Source organism: Equus przewalskii, chromosome 3, assembly GCF_037783145.1.
Source record: "Equus przewalskii isolate Varuska chromosome 3, EquPr2, whole genome shotgun sequence".
NCBI classification, from domain to species: domain Eukaryota; kingdom Metazoa; phylum Chordata; class Mammalia; order Perissodactyla; family Equidae; genus Equus; species Equus przewalskii.
The window spans coordinates 34208926-34227627 of NC_091833.1; the positions used below are offsets into that span (position 1 = coordinate 34208926).

General features: G+C 46.8%; 1 protein-coding gene across 3 annotated transcripts in view; it reads right to left on the bottom strand.

The window, feature by feature from the left end:
• The window catches only part of KLHDC4 (kelch domain containing 4), a 53591-nt gene that overhangs the window by 22224 nt on the left and 12665 nt on the right, over positions 1–18702 (bottom strand). For 2 of the 3 annotated variants that reach the window (XM_008508635.2, XM_070612462.1), the window contains one exon: positions 13364–13500. In XM_008508635.2, the coding sequence (XP_008506857.1) occupies positions 13364–13500 (137 nt within the window). Of the gene's footprint in view, positions 1–5397; positions 5561–13363; positions 13501–18702 lie in introns of those variants that run through there. The other variant, XM_070612463.1, reaches the window with a different exon arrangement.

Genomic DNA, 18702 nt, shown 5'->3' on the forward strand with positions numbered 1-18702 from the left:
GGACTTCAAAGCAAGAAAAGTCATCAGGGATTTAAAAGGGCATTATATAATTATAAAGGGGTCAACTTTTAAAAAAGATATAATTTTTAACATGTATGCACTGAACAACAGAGCATCAAACTATGTGAGACAAAAACTAATAAAACTGCAAGGAGAAATACGAATCCACTATCATAGTTAGAGAATTCGATGCTCCTCCTCTCAAAAATGGACAAATGCCGCATGCAGGAATCAGTAAGGACATAGGTGAACTCAACAACAGCATCAATCAACTGGACACACAGTCATGTGTCACTTAACAATGGGGTTACATTCTGAGAAATGCCTTGTTAGGCCATTCTGTCATTGTGCAAAGATTATAGGGTGTACTTACACAAACTTAGATGTGACAGCCTACTAAACGCCCAGGCTATATACTAATCTTACGGGACACCATCGTGTATGCAGTCTGTCGTTGACCAAAACACCATTATGCAGCACCTGACTATAACTGAGATCTACAGACTACTTTATCCAACAATAGAATACACATTTTTCTCAAGCGCATGTAGAACATTCACCAAGATAGACCATATTCAGGGCCATAAAACACACCGCAACAAATTTAAAAGGATAGAAACCATACAATGTCTGCTCTCAGACCACAATGGAATTAAACTAGAAATCAATAACAGAAAGATAACCGGATAATCCCAAGATTACGGAAATTAACACACCTCTAAACAACACATTGGTCAAAGAAAAAATATCAAGAGAAATTTAAAAATATTTTGAACTAAATGAAAATGAAAACACAACTTATCAAAATTTGTGGGATGCAGCAAAAGCAGTGCTTAGAAGGAAATTTACAGAATCAAACACATGTATTAGAAAAGAAGAAAGATCTAAAATCTATAATCTAAGATTCCACCTTAGAAAACTGGAAAAAGAAGGGGAAATTCAACTCAAAGTAAGTAGAAGAAAAGGAATAATAAGAATTAGAGCAGAAATTACTGAAATTGAAAACAGGAAATAGAGGAAATCAACAAAACCAAAAGCTGGTTCTTTGACACGATCAAGAAAGTTGATAAGCTTCTAGCCAAGCTAACTAAGGAAAAAAGAGAGAGGACACAAATTACTAACATCAGAAATGAAAGAGAGGACCTCACACTATAGAGCCCATGGAAATTAAAAGGATAACAAAGGAATACTATGAACAACTCTATGCCCACACATTTGATAACTAGATAAAAGGGACCATTCCCTGAAAGAAATAGTTTGCAAAAACCTACACAAGAAGAAACAGACAATCTGAATAGGTCTTTATCTATTAAAGACATTGAATCAATAATTAACAACCTTCTGAAACATAGAGCACCAGACCCAGATGGGTTCACTGGTGAATTCCACCAAACACTTAAGGAAGAAATTATACCAATCCTCTACAATCTCTTTCAGGACATAGCTTCTATCCTCTATCCATCATTACCCTAATACCAAAACCAGACAAAGACATTACAAGAAAAGAAGACTACAGACTAATCTCTCTCATGAACAGAGATGCAAAAATCCTCAACAAAATATTAACAGATCAAATCCAAAAAAGAATTATACACTATGACCAAGTGGGATTTATCCTGGGTTTGCAAGGCTGGTTCAACATTTGAAAATTGATTAATATAACACATCACATCAAAAGACTAAAAAAGACAAGTCGTGATCATATTAATAGATGCAGAAAAAGCATTTGACAAAATCTAACACCCAATTCATAATAAAAAAAAAAAACCTCTCAGTAAGCTAGGAATAGAGGGGAACTTTCTGAACTTGATAAAGATCTATAAAAACCTACAGCTAACGTCCTACTTGATGAGAAACTCAAATCTTTCCCATTAAGATGGAGTAGATGGCAAGGATGTCTGATCTTAACATTCCTTTTCAACATCATACCAGAAGTCCTTGCTAACATAATAAGGCAAGAAGAGGAAATAAAAAGTATACATGCCAGGAAGCAAGACGTAAAACTGTCTTTGTTCTTTGTCTTTGAAGACTCAGTACTGTCAAGAGGTCAGTTCTGCCCAACTTGATCCACAGATTCAATGCAATCCCAATCAAAATCCCAGCAACTTATTTTATGGATTTCAACATGATGATTCTAAAGTTTATATGGAGAGGCAAGAGATCCAGAATGGCCAACACAATATTAAGAAGAACAAAGTTCAAGACAGTATGGTGCTGGCAAGAGAATAAACAAATAGACAACGGAACAGAACAGAGAGCCCAGAAGCAGATCCCCATAGACACAGTCAACTGATCTTCGACAGAGGAGCAAAGGCGACACAATGGAGCACAGACAGTCTCCTCAACAAACGGTGCTGGAGCGACTGGACATCCACATGGAAAATAGCGAACGTAGACACAGACTGCACACCCTTCCCTAAAATTAACTCCAAATGGACCATCGACCTAAATGTCAAATAATTGATAAGCAAGACTTTATAAAAATTTAAAACTTCTGCTCTGCAAAAAGACAATATCAAGAGAATTACAAAATAAGCCACAACCTGGGAGAAAATACTTGCAGAAGATACATCTGATAAAGAACTGTTATCCAAAATATACAAACAACTCTTAAAACTCAACAATAAGAAAACAAACAAACTGATTAAAAAAGCCGATGTGGTCATCCAGGCACACTCCCTAGATTCTTCCAGATTACAAGCCTCAAGTCCCACGTGGGCTCTCCCCAGGTTCCTCTGCTTACGGTGTTTTGCGCTGGTTGCTCTCTAGGCCTGGCTCTCCCACCTACAGCTGTCAAGTCCAGCTCCCCCACCAAGACCTCAACAACTCCAGGCTGCAAAGGATGGTTACAGCCTGAACCACAGTTTAGCACTTATTTACAGAATGCATTCTCCACTTATTTTTGTGTATTCTATATAGCTTCCCCCAAAACCAGGTGCCCTAAAGAATACATCAAAACACAGAATCTCGAAATGAAAAGGAAGCTCAAGCTGCCCAATCCAAAGGCCTAACCCTTCAGCAAATTTCAGATGAACAGCTCATCACACATTGCTGTGAGGAGCACAGGATCTCCCCTCATCCCAATCCAGAGTGAATTCTGTTCTCACCTTCCTTCAAACGCTTGAGCACACTGGGCTCTCTCAGTTCATTAATGTCTCTTTTAATGTGTCACTCAAAATGACCACCATACTTGTCCATGGAAAGGCAAGGAAACAATCAGCACCTCCATCCAACCTTTAAGCACTAGCCTTCGGGGAGCCTCCTCATAGGTTGACACCTACCAGGATTGCAAGGTACAAAACGCCTCTCTTCTACTAGCAAGGGAATTTTTTAAAGTCATATCTCTTAATCCTCTATTTATAGGCAACCTACAAGGGAAACTTGTCCCACTTCGATTTCATCTTGCTAGATTTGGTCCAGGAAGATAATTTTGGATGCTGAATTTGTCAACCAATTTATCTGCCCTCCTAGCTTTGTATCACCCACAAATTTAGTAAGCATGTTTTCTTCTACAAATTCATGACCAAAAAAACAAATGGGCAAGGCTCAGAAGAAGGGTCTGGGCACGCCATGACACCATCACCCGCAGGTCCACAACATCGCTGGGTTGCTGGGCGCTGACCCTGACTGCACACTCTGCATGGGGGGTGGGGGTAGCACACTGTCCTTAGGGCTGGCCCCGATCCACAGGCTGAAGTGGACGGCATGACATCTCCATGCCCTCTGTGCTGGGTGGCTGAGCAGACCGGCCCCACATTGTGCAGCCGCACATTAGAGAAGGTGAATGAGAAGAAAAACACCCCGTGTGCTGGGCAAGAAGCAAGCCCCCCTTGTGAGAAGTTTTCTGACAGAATGCTTTACAAGTACAATCTGGGGATTAGGTTTTCATTCAACAACTAAACTTGTCTGGTTGCTTCCAATCCTACTTCAAAACAATCTACACACAGGAGAGCTTGAATGCTACCAATGTTAGTCCAGTAACCATGAATCTAAGGGCCCGTGACCTGCGGACACAGCATCAGCAAGCTGTCATCTACAAATGACTCCCTGCAGCCACGATGCGCCAGGTTAGTGGCCTCCTGTCAGCTTCCTGTCCACGAATCCAAGGGGTATTTTGTCAACTCACTTTTTGTGGCAGCAGCCAAGTACCACTTGTTTTGTAACCAAAAAGGGAAAAAATGTTCTATAAAAAGACTCCATTTACCCCTTTAGAAAAATAAAGCCACCAAAAAAGCCTGTTTATATTTCAAGCTCCAACAGGCACTTTTCAATTGCCATCACTCCTAAATATGGAGTCTTAAAAAATTAACATGTCCTACTTGGCCAGATCTATATTCGGCAAAAAAATGCATGTGTAATGTTGTGGGATGAGTGCTTTGGTGCAACTGAGTTCTGCGTAGAGTGGCATTCCCCCAGGGCGGGCTGCTACTCAGCATCCGTCACCCAGGCCCCATGCAATGGGCCGCTGTGGTGACATTTACAGAAAATGCACAAACAACAAAAAACTCCATGGGCATAGGGTACAAACAGCATTAAGCATTCGGTATGCAAATGCTTCCCTGAGTTATGTTCAAGTCTACACCTTAGAAAAGTATACGCTATGGTACCAGGCCAAACCAGACAGCCCCGAGACCCTTAACGGAGCAAAGGAACAACTTCTTTCAGAATCCCTGAGCTTGCAGGTCACACAGACTGACAGGACAGGGAACTTCGTCTAGTGGTCTAGCGGCTGATCCTTACGCAGAAAAGGTCCCTCCTCCAAGAATGGTCACAGCACGGCCGCAGCAGGAAGCCTGTGCAAGAGCGTCTCCCTTTGCATTTCAGACAGTTTGCCTTTGGAATTCAGCCCCACTGCTCCAAGTACCAAATCAGTCACCCACGTGTGAGCTTAGTAAGTAGAGGGTGTGTAAGCACACTGTACGGACTAACTTCAGTCTCTAGAATCCCGGCAGCCCGTCAAACTGTGTCCCTGTTTTATTTTTATCTTAACTATCACTCTTAATAATAAAACCACCAATTGTGGAATGTTTATTCTATGCTAGGCACGGCCCTTTTATGTGCATTTATTCCTCGCGACAACTGCATGATGCAGATATGACCTTGAATCCCATTTACAGATAAGAAAATCAAGACTTAGAAGTCAAGAAACACACTAAGCAGGTCAGCGGCAGAACCAGAAGTTAAACCAAGGCAGTCTGGTCCCAGAACTCACACTTTCAACCAGCAATTAACACACCAAACTACAGGAAATGGAGGCGGAGGTGTCGGCACTAAGGACATTGCACCAACCACTCACCCGAACGCAGCTTCCGCTGTCACACTCCTGCCTCACCCCAAATCAGTCACACTCCACTCGTGTGCTGCCCCTCCGGCCTCCCTCCCTCCACACAAGCTCACCCGGAGTGACGTCAGCCAGTAAGGAAGGAGCAGGGCCGACACAGCTCCCACTGCTGCGGGTGCCCGGCTTCACTCACAGTGCCTCGTGCTGTTAATAAGCCCCGCCTCACGGGGGAGCACTGAGCCCTCAGACCATCAGCCCAACCAGCTCACTGCAGAACCCAGGGAACAGAGCACATGTGTTTCTATTTCCAGATGCATGTGTCACACCCCAAGATTCACAGACTTTCTAATTATGAGGCATGGCCTGATTTCAGCTAACTCATTATTGCCCTTTGCTACAGGATCATAAAAATAACTGAATCACTTTGCTAACGATTCTTCTTTCCTAGAATGTTAACTCTTCTCAGATACACTTTAAGAAATATACGCTAAGTGGGTTTAGCTGAAGACCAAATATTGGTTCCTTTCTCAAATCAAGAGAAAACAGTACACACACTTACTCAATGATGTCTATTTTTCCATTCAACCAATTTTTACTGATCACCTACTAAGTGCTCCAAGGCATGTAAAAATGTATCAGTTGTACACAAGTGTTCACAGCAGCATTACTCACAAGAGCGGAACAGTGGAAACCACCCAAATGTCCATCAACGGATAAATAAACAAAACGTGCTCTGGCCACACAGTGGAATATTATTTGGCCATAAAAAAAGAATTAAATGCTGATATGCTGCAGAATGGATGGACCTTAAGACATGATGCTGAGTGAAAGTCCGTCCCCAAAGGACAAATATGGTGGGGTTCTACTCATGTGAAATACCTAGAATAGGCAAATCCAGGGACAGAAAGCAGATTCGAGGTTCCCAGGGACTAGGGGGAAAGAGGAATGTGGGGTGAGTGGGAATGGAGTTTTTTTGGGGTGATGGAAACAGTCTAAATTTAGACAGCAGTGATGGCTGCACAACTCGGTGAATATGATAAAACCAATGAATTATACATTTTGAAAGGGTGACTTTATGGTACGTGAACGACAGCTGGAGAAAGCTGAGCCTCTGTGCGCAGCCTAGCCTCCCTCTGCCTGCAGTGTGTGAGTCACAGAGGATGAGCCAGGACGGCCAGGGCTTCAGAAATAAATGGAGGAAGGGTGCCAAAAGCTTTCTCCCCTTGCCCAACTGCACCTCCTCCAGGGGAAGGGGAGGAAAGCGTGGTTCACCTTTAGAAATGCTGGCTTTTAAGGATGCGGACTGACCTAACCAGACCTTAACAAACAGGCACCCTGAAAGGGTAGGGCTGGCCCGCCATGACTGAAGAAGGGGATCAAAGGGCCCGAACACTCCGTACTGTGACACAGGTAATTCCTCTCCCGTGGGTTCCACCGCCCCCCAGCTCTGCCACCAACACAGAGAAGTCCCACCAGAGCGAGACGGACCAGCAGGAGACGGGGATGTGGGGGAGAGGGAAGGACCCAGGGCAGACCCCTTCCCCTGCCTCGGGCCCTTCTCAGGAGCATTGGCATCTCCTGCAGCTCTAGAACGCCCCCTCCCTAGCCCAGCCTTCACCACAGGTGTGACCACTCCGTCATGCTTTCCTCATCAGACCCTCACTGATATGCCCATCTTTGTCAAAGGAAAGAGCTTCGCAAACCCCAGATGCTAGCTGTTATGGACCGAATGTTTCTGTGTCCCCCCAACCCCCAAGTTCCTATGTTAAAGCCCTAACACCCAGTGTGATGGGGTTTGGAGGTGGGGCCTTTGGGTGGATTAGGGTTGGATGCGGTCACAGGAGTGGGGCCCCCATGATGGGATCAGTGCCCTGATACAAAGAGCAAGAGAGAAATCTCTCCATGAGCAAGGAAAGGCCATGTGAAGACACAGTGAGAAGGTGTCTGTCTAAAGCCAGGAAGCGCCCTCACCAGACACCGAATCTGCTGGCACCTGGATCTCGTACTTCCCACCTCTAGAACTATGAGAAATACTTGTCTGTTGTTTAAGTCCCTGGTCTACGGTATTCTGTTACAGCAGCCCGCGCTGACCACGGCACTAGCCTTTCTAGTGTTTTGCTATTTCAAGGTAGCTTTTGCTGATAATCACAGACAGACCTTCAGCTGTCAGCCAGTTCTTCGTTGAATGGGAGGGGAAAGGCGATTCTTCCAGTCCTTTCCTCTTCCCAGCCCTTCTGCGCATCTTGCCCTGTCAAACACGATAAAGGCTTCTGGACTGTAAGCGACAGAGGCAGGCACACGCTGAGTCCTGCCTTTGCTGTCTAACTGCCCTCGCACTCACACAGGTGCACACACATTTACAACAAACACACCGCACCTTCCTTCCTACCCCCTAGAGGAGATGCGGTTGGGAAAGGAGAGAAAGATTGTATATTTTATAAAAATGAAAACACTATCATATACAGAATAGATGTTCCAAATCAGGCCTTTTTTTTACAGGCACCTCCCACTGAAGATAGAGACTGAAGGAATCTCAAAATATCTGTAAAAGCTGGTCGTTCAGGTCCAGTGTAAAATGAGGCTTTTGTATCCACACTAAGCATCCAGTGCACAGCCCCACCGTTACACACGGGAACGGCAGGCCCTGGTGGCCCAGGGCGCCCAGGCGCGGCCTGATGGTGAGTCTGCATCACTATCCTCAGACTCGGGAAGAACCGTTCTCACCCAGCTGCTCTGGGGCAGACCCTGCCTTTCCTGTCGCTTCCCCAAAAGGCAGTTTCTTCAGACCCGCACGTGCAGGGATTGGCTGGATGCACTTGCTATATCAGAAACCTAACCCGAGTCACAACATCAGCATTAAAACCACAAATATACAGTCGTGCGCCACATAACATTTTGGTCAACGACAGACCACATTTATGACAGTGGTCCCATAAGATCAGTACGATTAACCTAGGTGGGTAGCAGGCTCTATCATGTAGGTTTGTGTGAGAACATCTATGATGAACGAACATCTATGATGTTTGCACAATGACGAAATCACCCAACGACACGTTTCTCAGAATGTATCCCTGCCGTTAAGCAATGCACGACCGTAAATCAGAAGTTACCAACTCTCAGGAGGGAATCCATCCTGCCCTCTCACAAGAACAATCTGTTTAAAAGCCAAGAGAGGGACTAAATACTCCAGATGCTAACGTAACTTGGCCTCTGCTGGCCTTTACCAATGTGTGACCTCTCCCACTCCCAGTCTCCCAGTGTGAAACTACCCCCACGGGAGCGAACAGCATTTACTAAAAAATGACTGCAGAGTGCCAGGCCAAAGCCTGGGAACTAAATGAACACAGCTCATAGTGAACTCTTCCTGTATTTTTCAAGTAATACGAACCCACATCATGTGGATTCTACCAGGCTGAGCATTCTAGCTGTCTCCTCACCTTTTCTTTTAGATCAGTAAGAAAAAAATCAGAGGATAAACTGCCAGCAGTCATCCTCTTTCAAAAGCAACCATTACGTCAGTGTATTAAGAACAACCCAGTCCAATCACGAGCAGCAGCAGCTCTACGTCAAAATCCCACACACTGCAACCAGTCCAGGGAGGCAGCACAGCCTTCAACAACAAGCCCACCTGCACTTTCCCACAGTCACACTGGCCGCGCCGATCAAGCCCGCACAGCCCTGCCGAACAACAGTCGGGGCGGCGTTTTCATTTTACAATAATTAGTAAATTACAAAAGCAATACCTATACTATTTTAATTGTTAAGGATCTACGAGGCATTTTACATGAACTTTCCTACTTCTAAAGGGCAGCAGACATTTTCACATCAGTGAACAGTGCTCAAAATAAGCAAGAGGCCCACCAGTAACGGAGGCCAGTGGAGCAGTAACCGAGGCCTCCAGCCGTAGTCCAGGGCCACCTGAGTCAGGGTGCCCGAGGGGTGTCGTGGGGTTAATGTAAGATGCAGATTCCTGAGCCCCATTTTAAACCTGCTCTGGATCAGACTTGATGTTTGGGGTGAGGAGGCTAGGAATGCATATTTTAAAAGCTCCCAGGTGCTACGTGGTGCATGAGAGCCAGAGAATCACTAACAGAGGCATTCTCTCAGCTCTAAGCCATCTCCACAGGCTGACACGTCTCCGAGCCACTACACCACCACCTCTTGCTGCGAAACATTGACCACTCTTTTAGGCACCTCTTCCAATGGCAGCTAAGGCCAGAACAGCTGCTACTCCACAGGGCAGCTGCCTACAATCTATCTCTGCTACACTGTGGAGTGAGGGTGGACGCTGAGTAGGAACAACGCTCAAACGAGGACACTGTGCACTGGGAATACAGAGTGCAGGGAAACAGGCCCCTCTCCCCAGGCGTGGGAGCGCCAAGGGGCGCCCTCGGGAGAACAGTCAGACACGAGGTGAAAGGCTTGAGGGACACGCACGCCCTTTGACTTTGCAATTCTACTTCCAGGCTGTTGGAAACATTACTGAAGGATAAAAATAAACCTAACTAAACAGAGGTAAGTACAATGTTCCTGACAGGGAAGACTGAGGATTAGAAAGATGTCAGTTCTTCTAAGTGCAATCTGTAAATGAAAGTGATCCAATCAAAATCCCACTGGAATGTTTGAAAACAGAACTTCAAAAACTGATTCCGAAGCTCATATGAAAAAAACGAGTGCATGACAAAGAAGTGTTTTAAGTAAATGAGAAAAACCTCTGAACTATCAAAATATACCAGGAAGCGGTAGTGATTAGAATGCAGTGATGCTAGAACAGGTGCCAAGAAAAGATCGAGTCAGAAGAACCCTGGAAACAACCCAGACCTTTCCGTGTGTGCATGTGTGCACACAAGTGAGCAAACACCAGGTTCTCTGGCCCACTTCGCAAGCTTTTTTCTCAGGCATGTTTTTCTGCATCTTGTTTTTTTGTATATTTTTTTGTACAAAATGAGAGGAAGTATTTTTTTAGGGTATAGTCCTAAAAATGGATTTGGGGCCAAAGGGTACATGCATTTAAAATGATGACAGAGTGATGGACGCTGCCAACATTCTGACCACAGGAGCCCCCGCCTTCTTCGCCAGCACTGCAGAGCACTCCCTTTCCAGGGTCTGCCGTTAGCGGCTTGCCTTCTTCCGCCCCCTGTTCAGCTCTCCTCAAGCCGCTTCCCGCTCACTGCCTTACAGAAGGCCTCTGCTTGAGCGCAGTGCCTCCTCCCCATCTGTCACTATTCTCCACCTTCCTGGGGCGCCACTTCCCGTACAGGACCGTTACTATCTCCTACGGTCAGATCTGCCGGTCTCTTGTCTTCTGCTGCAGTGACTTGCTTAGGAAACCTCTCCCGACATAAGCTTGTTTCCTGTACACAATGGGTTGAAGACAGCTGTCATGGCAAGAGAAGGGGCTACACCAGAAGTACACGTTCCTTGACAGTATCAAAGACAACATCTAGAGGAGGTCGGTGGATGGGGGAGGGGGAGGAAGGGCCGCGGCCTCGGGGTGGAGGTCAAGGCACCAAGTACTTTAGGAAGGCTAGAGCTCGGCGCCCAGCCTCCCACGATTCAGCGTGGGAGACAAAAAGGACAGGGAAGTGGACATCTGTCATCACACAATATCCCATGCACACCACTTATGACTCTCTGCATCCCACCAGGAGCCTTAAAAACTGAGCGAGACTCAAACATAAGGCATCTCACAGCCATAAACATGTGAAGCAGCAGTAGCTGAACTGTTAGCAGCAGAAACACAGGAAGTCAGCTGCTCGTTTAAAACCTCCTGGCACACAAAGCAAGAGGCAGAGCCGGGAACGTCCGGAGTTCCTGACTTGCAGATCTGCACTCAACAGACCACACCTTTCTAGTCAGAGGGACACTCCCACACGGCCCTCAGGGACCATGGGTGCCACTGAAATGCACCCATCGAACCCTGGCCACTGAAGGGACCTCTCAGCAACGCTCTGCTGGCCTCTCTGCTCATCTCACCTGCAAAGAACCAGAGATCATCATCCAGAGGAAAGGCTCGAAAAACAGTGATTTAGGCAAATAAATAAATAAAGCACACAATCCTTTTCCTGTGCCACAACTCTATCTAGACTAAAATAGAGGGATTAAGACGGCAACTGAATTTTATCTTCGCAGTTTCACATTAGTTTTTAATACATTCCACAATACACCTTTAAAAAAATTCTCACATTTTAATGACAATAAGGAAGTATTCAAGTAATGAGAGATCCGTTTCTCAGAGACAATTTCTGATGTAGGACGGATGCCTCAAATGCCACGTAAGCCTAACGGAGCCAATGGCACTGGGACGCAGCTCGAGTCGTGTACTGAGGCGAGGGTGGCCATCTCTGGCTGGTCGGGGGACAGCGGCCACCAGTGGGCTCTTCAAAGGACGCTTCCCATGTGACCTCACATCAATAGTGCCTCCCTGCTTCCTGGGAACAAACACCCACAAGACAAGTTACAGAACTGGAAAAGACTGAAGGCCACGAGAAAATGTACATGTTACAAAAGAGCTCAGAATGCCACTGCGGAAACACCCCACAGAAATGCTATCATCAAGACAGGCCCTGCCGAGGATCTCTTAGACTGGACACCTCCTCTCATGGAGAGCCTTATTGTCCCTCGCCCATCCATTATGGACACAAGCTACCAAAGCTAACGAAAATGCTATGGAAATATCAACAATCTGCCAAAAACGAACAAACAAGCAAATAAGTAACAAGTGGGTTTTGAAAAGAATAACTGAAGCGCAGCAAGAAAGACAACAAAGGTTACAAGCTCTGGGCCCAAATATATAAATACTTTTTAAATTAAGGGGAAAATGACTAAGTTTCAACATATACATAACAAAATCAATCTCAATAAAATTATTTCTTGACTGCTGTGCCTATAAGATAATGAAGCTTTGCCAAAGCAAGCAGGACAAAGTGCACTGACGCAGTCGGGAATGGGGAGCGCACACAAGGCTCTTGCTGGTTCTGACGCATTGAGATTGCCAACAAGTCCTGCTCTGGCAGTGAGCCGAGTTGGAGGCATCTACTGACACTGTCCACCTGCACAACAGACTCTCGGCACTGTGCGCTAAGGCCCGACGCAGATCAGAGCAGGCCTCAACAGCCCCACATCAGCGGTCTCCGCAAAGGTTCCTTGTCCAACAACCAAGCACGTCCCCCGGGGCGTGACACTCCCACCCGGTGGAAGTCCTAGGACCCGGAAATAGTTCAGCACCACTCCTGAATTCCGCAGGCCAGCTGCGGCTCCGCTGAGGCCGGGAACTCCGCGGGCTGCGTTCCCTCACAGGAGAGAGACAGCACCCTGCAATCACGGCGTGCGGAGCCCGGAAATCGGGCATCCTACCCCAGAACAAAGCCACAAACTCCACTTTCAGTCAGTCACTCTACCAGGTTTCTTCTCATAAATAATTTACACGTGGATGAACTGTCTGTGTCTCTACACAGAGAGGTGGGCGTGCAGCTCTGGCCACCGAGACACCCGTGGTCAATGTGTAGCGGTAAATGCAACAACCACATATCAATGCCAGAGACAGGTGCAGAAGCCAAGCACCCACGATGGCCGATGGCAGTTTGCTGCAGAGCACTGTAAAGGCTTTCCCCTCTTTCCTCTCACCAGCTCCACTATTTTACGTCAACCAGACCTAGAAAGAGCACTCCCTTTGAGTAAATACCACAGCTCCATCTCCAGCAAGCCGAAACACAGCGCTGCCTCTAAGGCGATAAACAGATGGCCCAGGAGGAGAACTGCAGTAAAATATGATACACGGAGACACTGACGAGGGGAGGAACGAGAAAATAAGCCCAGGGGCGGCCCTGCTCCCTCGATCCCTGCAACACCTTCAACCAGCCAGGCGGAAAGCAGCCGTCACCAGGCCCGGCTTCTCTGCAAAGGTGCAGGGCAAACGCGAGCTCTCCCCCGCAGACCAGCAGACCTGGCCTCGTGCGGCTCTGCGGCCCATGCTCGGCGCAGCCCCAGGTTTTACGAGATCCACTCGCGTCTCTGTGGACTCAGAATGCTGGCACGGGACAGGAGCTGGCCCAGAGACGGGTCCCGTCACCCTGGCCTTACCTGACTTGCTCCCAGGTCCTGGTGGCCAAATGCAGGACCCAAAGATCCTTGTAGTGGTAGAACTGCTCCCCGTCGGGAGAAGCAAACTCCCCTCCGAAGATCCACACCTGCCCGCCGCCTTGAGGCACCACCACCGCCTGTTGAGAGAGGCGACAGGTCAGCACACCACACAGCTCTTGGCCAGCGCCGCGAGTGCGGACCAGCATCGGCTCCGTCCAGGACAGCACTGCACACGGTAGTCTCAGCCAGCACCCACACTCAGCCATCATCTTCTCCTGCCTTTGAGGGGGAACTTGCCAAAAAATCCCTCATCCAGCAAATCCTCCAAAGTCAAAAATCTAATAAACTTTCATGCATTCCTAGGTTGCAAAATTAACATCCGCTCATATTTAGACAACCCCATATTGCATTAAAATGGACACAATTGGGGCCGGCCCCATGACTGAATGGTTAAGTTCGTGTGCTCTGCTTCGGTGGCCCTGGGTTCAACTGTTCAGAGCCTGGGTGCAGACCTACACACTGCTCATCAAGTCATGCTGTGGCAGCATCCCACAGAGAAGAACCAGAACAACTTACAACAATGTACTGGGGCTTGGGGGAGGAGAAAAAAGAAAAGAGGAAGATTTGCAACAGATGTTAGCTCAGGGCCAATCTTCCTCACCAAAAAGCATACCTTAAACAAAAAAGACACAATTATGTCAAAAGTTCACAGTAGCTGTAACACAAACTGACAGAGTATTTTCCTTCTATTAAATATCCATAATAAAGCTGTTTACCTGCCCTCGTTGACCCCTCTTCTAGTTATTAAGCACTCTACACCTAAAACCACACTAACAAATATCCGTGTAACATGGAATCCTTACATAAGGTTATTAATGTTTATTTTTAAAAGATTTAAGCATAACAGTAAAAACAAATGAAAGCAGTGAAAACAATGCTCCTTGGGCCACCCGCCGCAGGAAGCTCTCCTACCCTGAGCAGCCATCATCAGCTCAGCAGAAGAGAGAGCAGCACATAAGCCATTCCAACCAGGCACCGTGCAACGCCAGCTTTCAAGACCCACACGGACACATTTCAAAGTATTACTGGGCTTAGCAGAATACCAAAACACTCAGAACAAACGGTCCACAGGCACATCGCACGAACCAATGTGTGGATCTGAGGGGGAGGTGACCAAGGACGGGAACTCCAAGGCTCACATCCCATGAGCAGAATCACACTTCACATTCTCAAGGTTACCCACTAACTCAACGAAAACGAAGCAAGAACACCCAACATCCCACACTCAGAAATGCAATGATGAAAACACACAACTTTGCCCAAGTCATTTTGGTGTTCCTCCAGTGACCACGGGGTATGTTCTCCATCACCATGGGGTGAGGGCAATCTTCTGGACTCTAGACTGGGGATCGCCATGCCAAATCCCCCACAGGAAGAAAAAAATCAAGTCAAAGTGTGTGACTAAAAAGGACTTTCCAGAAAAGGAAAAACATCATGTAAGGGAATGTATCTCAGATTGCCAAAATAAGAGCAAATGCTACTTCACACAAGAAAACTCCTGTCAATGCAAACACAAGAAACACAGGGGCCAGCCCCGTGGCCGAGTGGTTGGGTTTGTGTGCTTGGTTTTGGCAGCCCAGGGTGTCACTGGTTCAGATCCTGGGTGCAGACCTAGCACTGCTCATCAAGCCATGCTGAGACGGCATCCCACATGGCAGAGCCAGAAGGACCCACAACTAGAATATACAGCTATGTACTGGGGAGCTTCGGGAAGAAGAAGAAGGAAAAGGAAAAAAAAAAAAGATTGGCAAGAGATGTTAGCTCAGGTACCAATCTTGAAAAAAAAAAAATCCACAGATTTGGAGAACTTTAAGGGCAATCTCTAGACTATCTGGTCCAGGGCTTTGGAGCTTTGGGATGGATGTGGAAGAAGTGGAACTCTGCCTCCAAACAAAAGCCCAGGTGACGATAAAGGGTAACACAGATAGAGTGGAAGCCCTCCCCTGGAACGCCAGAAGCTCACTTCCTCCTAGCTCCACAGACACGCGGCTCCAAGCCCTGACCTCATTTGGAAGTCTGCCCCGTCCAGTCTCCTTCTCAGGGCCTGCCCTCTCTGCGGTTCTGCTGAAGGCCCAGGACTCAAGAGGCCACATCAGAAGCACACATGAGCGCCTGGACCCACCAGAGCCACAGAACCCACCGGCTGACCAGGAACCAAGAGATACCCCCTCCGCTGAGAACTTGTTCAGTGATGCACCATCTGGTTCACTGTTTCAAAGACAGTCACAATGTGGCTGCTTTTACGGTTAGCTGACGCTCACCAATAAACTGCATGTGTGAGGCGACAGACTTCATGGAAACGACTTCTCCTGCAAGCACTCTGCAAACGTGGGGTGTGCCACTCACTCAGTCAACACCTGGCACACAGCAGGTGCTGGGTCACCCCGCCCTGGGAGTCACCAGCCGCAAGGTCCAAGCAGTGAAGTGGACCACACAGGCATGCCCTTCATGCCAAGGGGGTGCAAATGGGAAATAAGCAAGGGGCCTTCTTGCCAGGAGAGTGGAAGCAGTGGCCACAGCAGCAGGGGTGGTATACCTGGGCAGTGGACTGGGTCGGGTGCCGCTGGAGCCAGGACGCTCCTGAGCCTTCTGTGTGAGCGCCCACATGCCCTCACAGACCTCCAGAGAAGGGCACCCACTGGGCAGGTCAGACAGTGGTTCCCAGGAGGCTCCATCCCCAGGCACCCTCCGAGCACCCCAGAGCTTCCGCTGCAGTGCACCTCCTGGGCCCTGCCTGGCACTTAAGAACACTGCAGAACCGTGGCTCTGTCACCAATGCCGCTCCCGCCCTTGACTAACTAGAGGTCCCTGGTAGCCTTACGGGGGACACAGCCTCCTCCACTCCCATTTTCAGTCAGTCTTGTGTGCATCAGCTCAGCACAGATGACTGACCTCTAAAGAGACAAGCCAGTTTCCTATCACTCTAAAACCCCCGTAGTGCTACAGGAAAGAAACTCCTCATCTCAAGTCTTTGAAGCAGACGTGCTGATGAGCTCAGGCCCAAAGCTATCACATTTGCTGAGTTTCAATGAAGTTAGGTGGTACACTCACGTTACACAATACAATGGAGTTTTACAACATTATATTATAGAATATACAAATATAAATAGAATATATATTTAGTGTTGCAGGATACTACTACAAATAATGCACCAGCTGGGAAGAACAGTCTAGAAAGAATGTGTGTAAATATGTATATACACACCCACACACACATATATATGTATGTTTTCTAACTAATATGAAATACAGATGTGTAGAAATACAAATTATATGTCAGAGAAAAGATGCAGAAAACATAAATTAGCAGTTCTCCAAGAATGGACATGGACTTACATTCCTTTTATTCTTTTCATTTTTTTCGCAACAAATATTTATTAGTTATATAATCAGTTCTCAAAGCCATTCTTAAAAAAATGAAGTCAAACTCCAGGCAAGAAAAAAGAGTTATAAAAAAGCCAGAGCTCATCTTCCACATCCCATTCCCCATCCCTGTTACATCATCAGGCCATGACATCAGAACTCTAGGGACCACACGAAGGTGGATCAATGGTCAGTGGTCGGAGGGCTCTGTATCAACCTCCTCCTCAAAGATAGTGAGCACCAAGAAAAAACTAACATACTCCTCAAGAGAAGATTAAAACCATAAAGGGAGAGGCATAAAACTTCCACTCCTGACCAGGATGGAGCACCCACAACTGGCACCACACCAGCCCTCGCACAGTAAACAAGGAGCCAACTGGACAAAATCCACGGAACAACTAGAATCAGACAGAGGAAGTGCAGCACCGTGGTCCCGAGGGATGGTCACCTAGCAAGGCAAGCCCTCTGACTCTGGAGGCAGTGTGCACCCTGGTGTGGGAAAGGAGCCCAACAGAGCAGGTGGTCTTGCTGAGCTGAGGACACAAAGGTCAGCGTTCAGGGATGCCAAGGCAGCTGGAATTTGCAGGGCAGAGTACTGGAGAGAGAGCACCCTGGAAATCCACATGGGGTCCCTGGAGCCTTTGAACACTAAGCTGCGCATCTACAGGGCAAGAGCATGGGAAGCTGGGCAAAGAACCACGACCACTGTGGGGCTGACAGCTTGAAAACAACCTGGGCTTACCCAGGTCTCAGAGATAGGCGAGTTCCAACCAGAGTGAAAGGTGTCGTTGAACACCCACACCACTTAGTAGAGATCCCGAAAGCCCACACCCTGGGGCTAAGCCATCCCTAGAGAAAGCCTCAAAAGTATCACAATGATGTGCAAGCGACTAAACAACCTGCCAGGACACAACTCACCACCCACTGACACATGAAGACAAAATCCAGACAGGCACAGTCACAAACTCCAGCAGCTCACCGCACAGTTCTAGTGGGAAAATGTGAGCCATAACAAGGAGAAAGGTCAGTCAACAGAAAGAGACTCAGAAATGACAGAGGTGAGGATTAGCAGATAAGGATTTCAAAACCGTTATTAAATAATGCCTAAAGATTTAAAGGAAAACACGAATATAATAAATAGACATGGAAATGATAATCATGAACCAAACAACTTCTAGAACTGAAAAATACTGTATGTAAAATGAAAAATCCAGAAGTTCACAGCACATTCACTGACCTTGAAAGGTAATAAAGACTATCCAAAATGAAGCCAAAAGAGAAAAAAGACTGGGGAAAAAACAAAGGACAGAGACTCACTGTCCTGCTGGATAATATTAAACAGTCTAACGTGCACATAATAGGACTCCCAGAAAATCACAAAGGTTCATCAAAATCAAACCGCTGAAAAACCAATGAAAAGGAGACAATCTTTCAAGCCGCCTTAGAGGGGAAAAAAGACACGCTGGATACAGGAGATTAAGATGAGAATGGCCAATAACCTCACACTAGAACAACGTAAGCCAGAAAACAGAACATCTTTCAACCGCTAAAAGAGCTGTCACTCTAGAATTCCATATCTAGCAAAAATATCCTGTAAAATGAAAGTAAAATGAAGACATTTTCACTTAGAGAAAAAGCTGGAAGAAAAGGACAGAAGAAAATGTGGGTGTTCTAGTGTAAGGTTCTCACCGTTTGTGAGATGCAGCATAATATCACCTGAAGACAGACTGTCTTAAGTTAAAGGTGGACCCTGCAAACCCTAGAGCAACCAATGCAACAAAACATAAGCCAACAGGGAAGCTAAAAAGGGGACATTAAAATATAATCAACCCAGGGGGCCAGCCCCGTGCCATAGTAGTTAAGTTCCACATGGTCCACTTCAGTGGCCTGGGTTCAAGGGTTTGGATCCCAAGCAC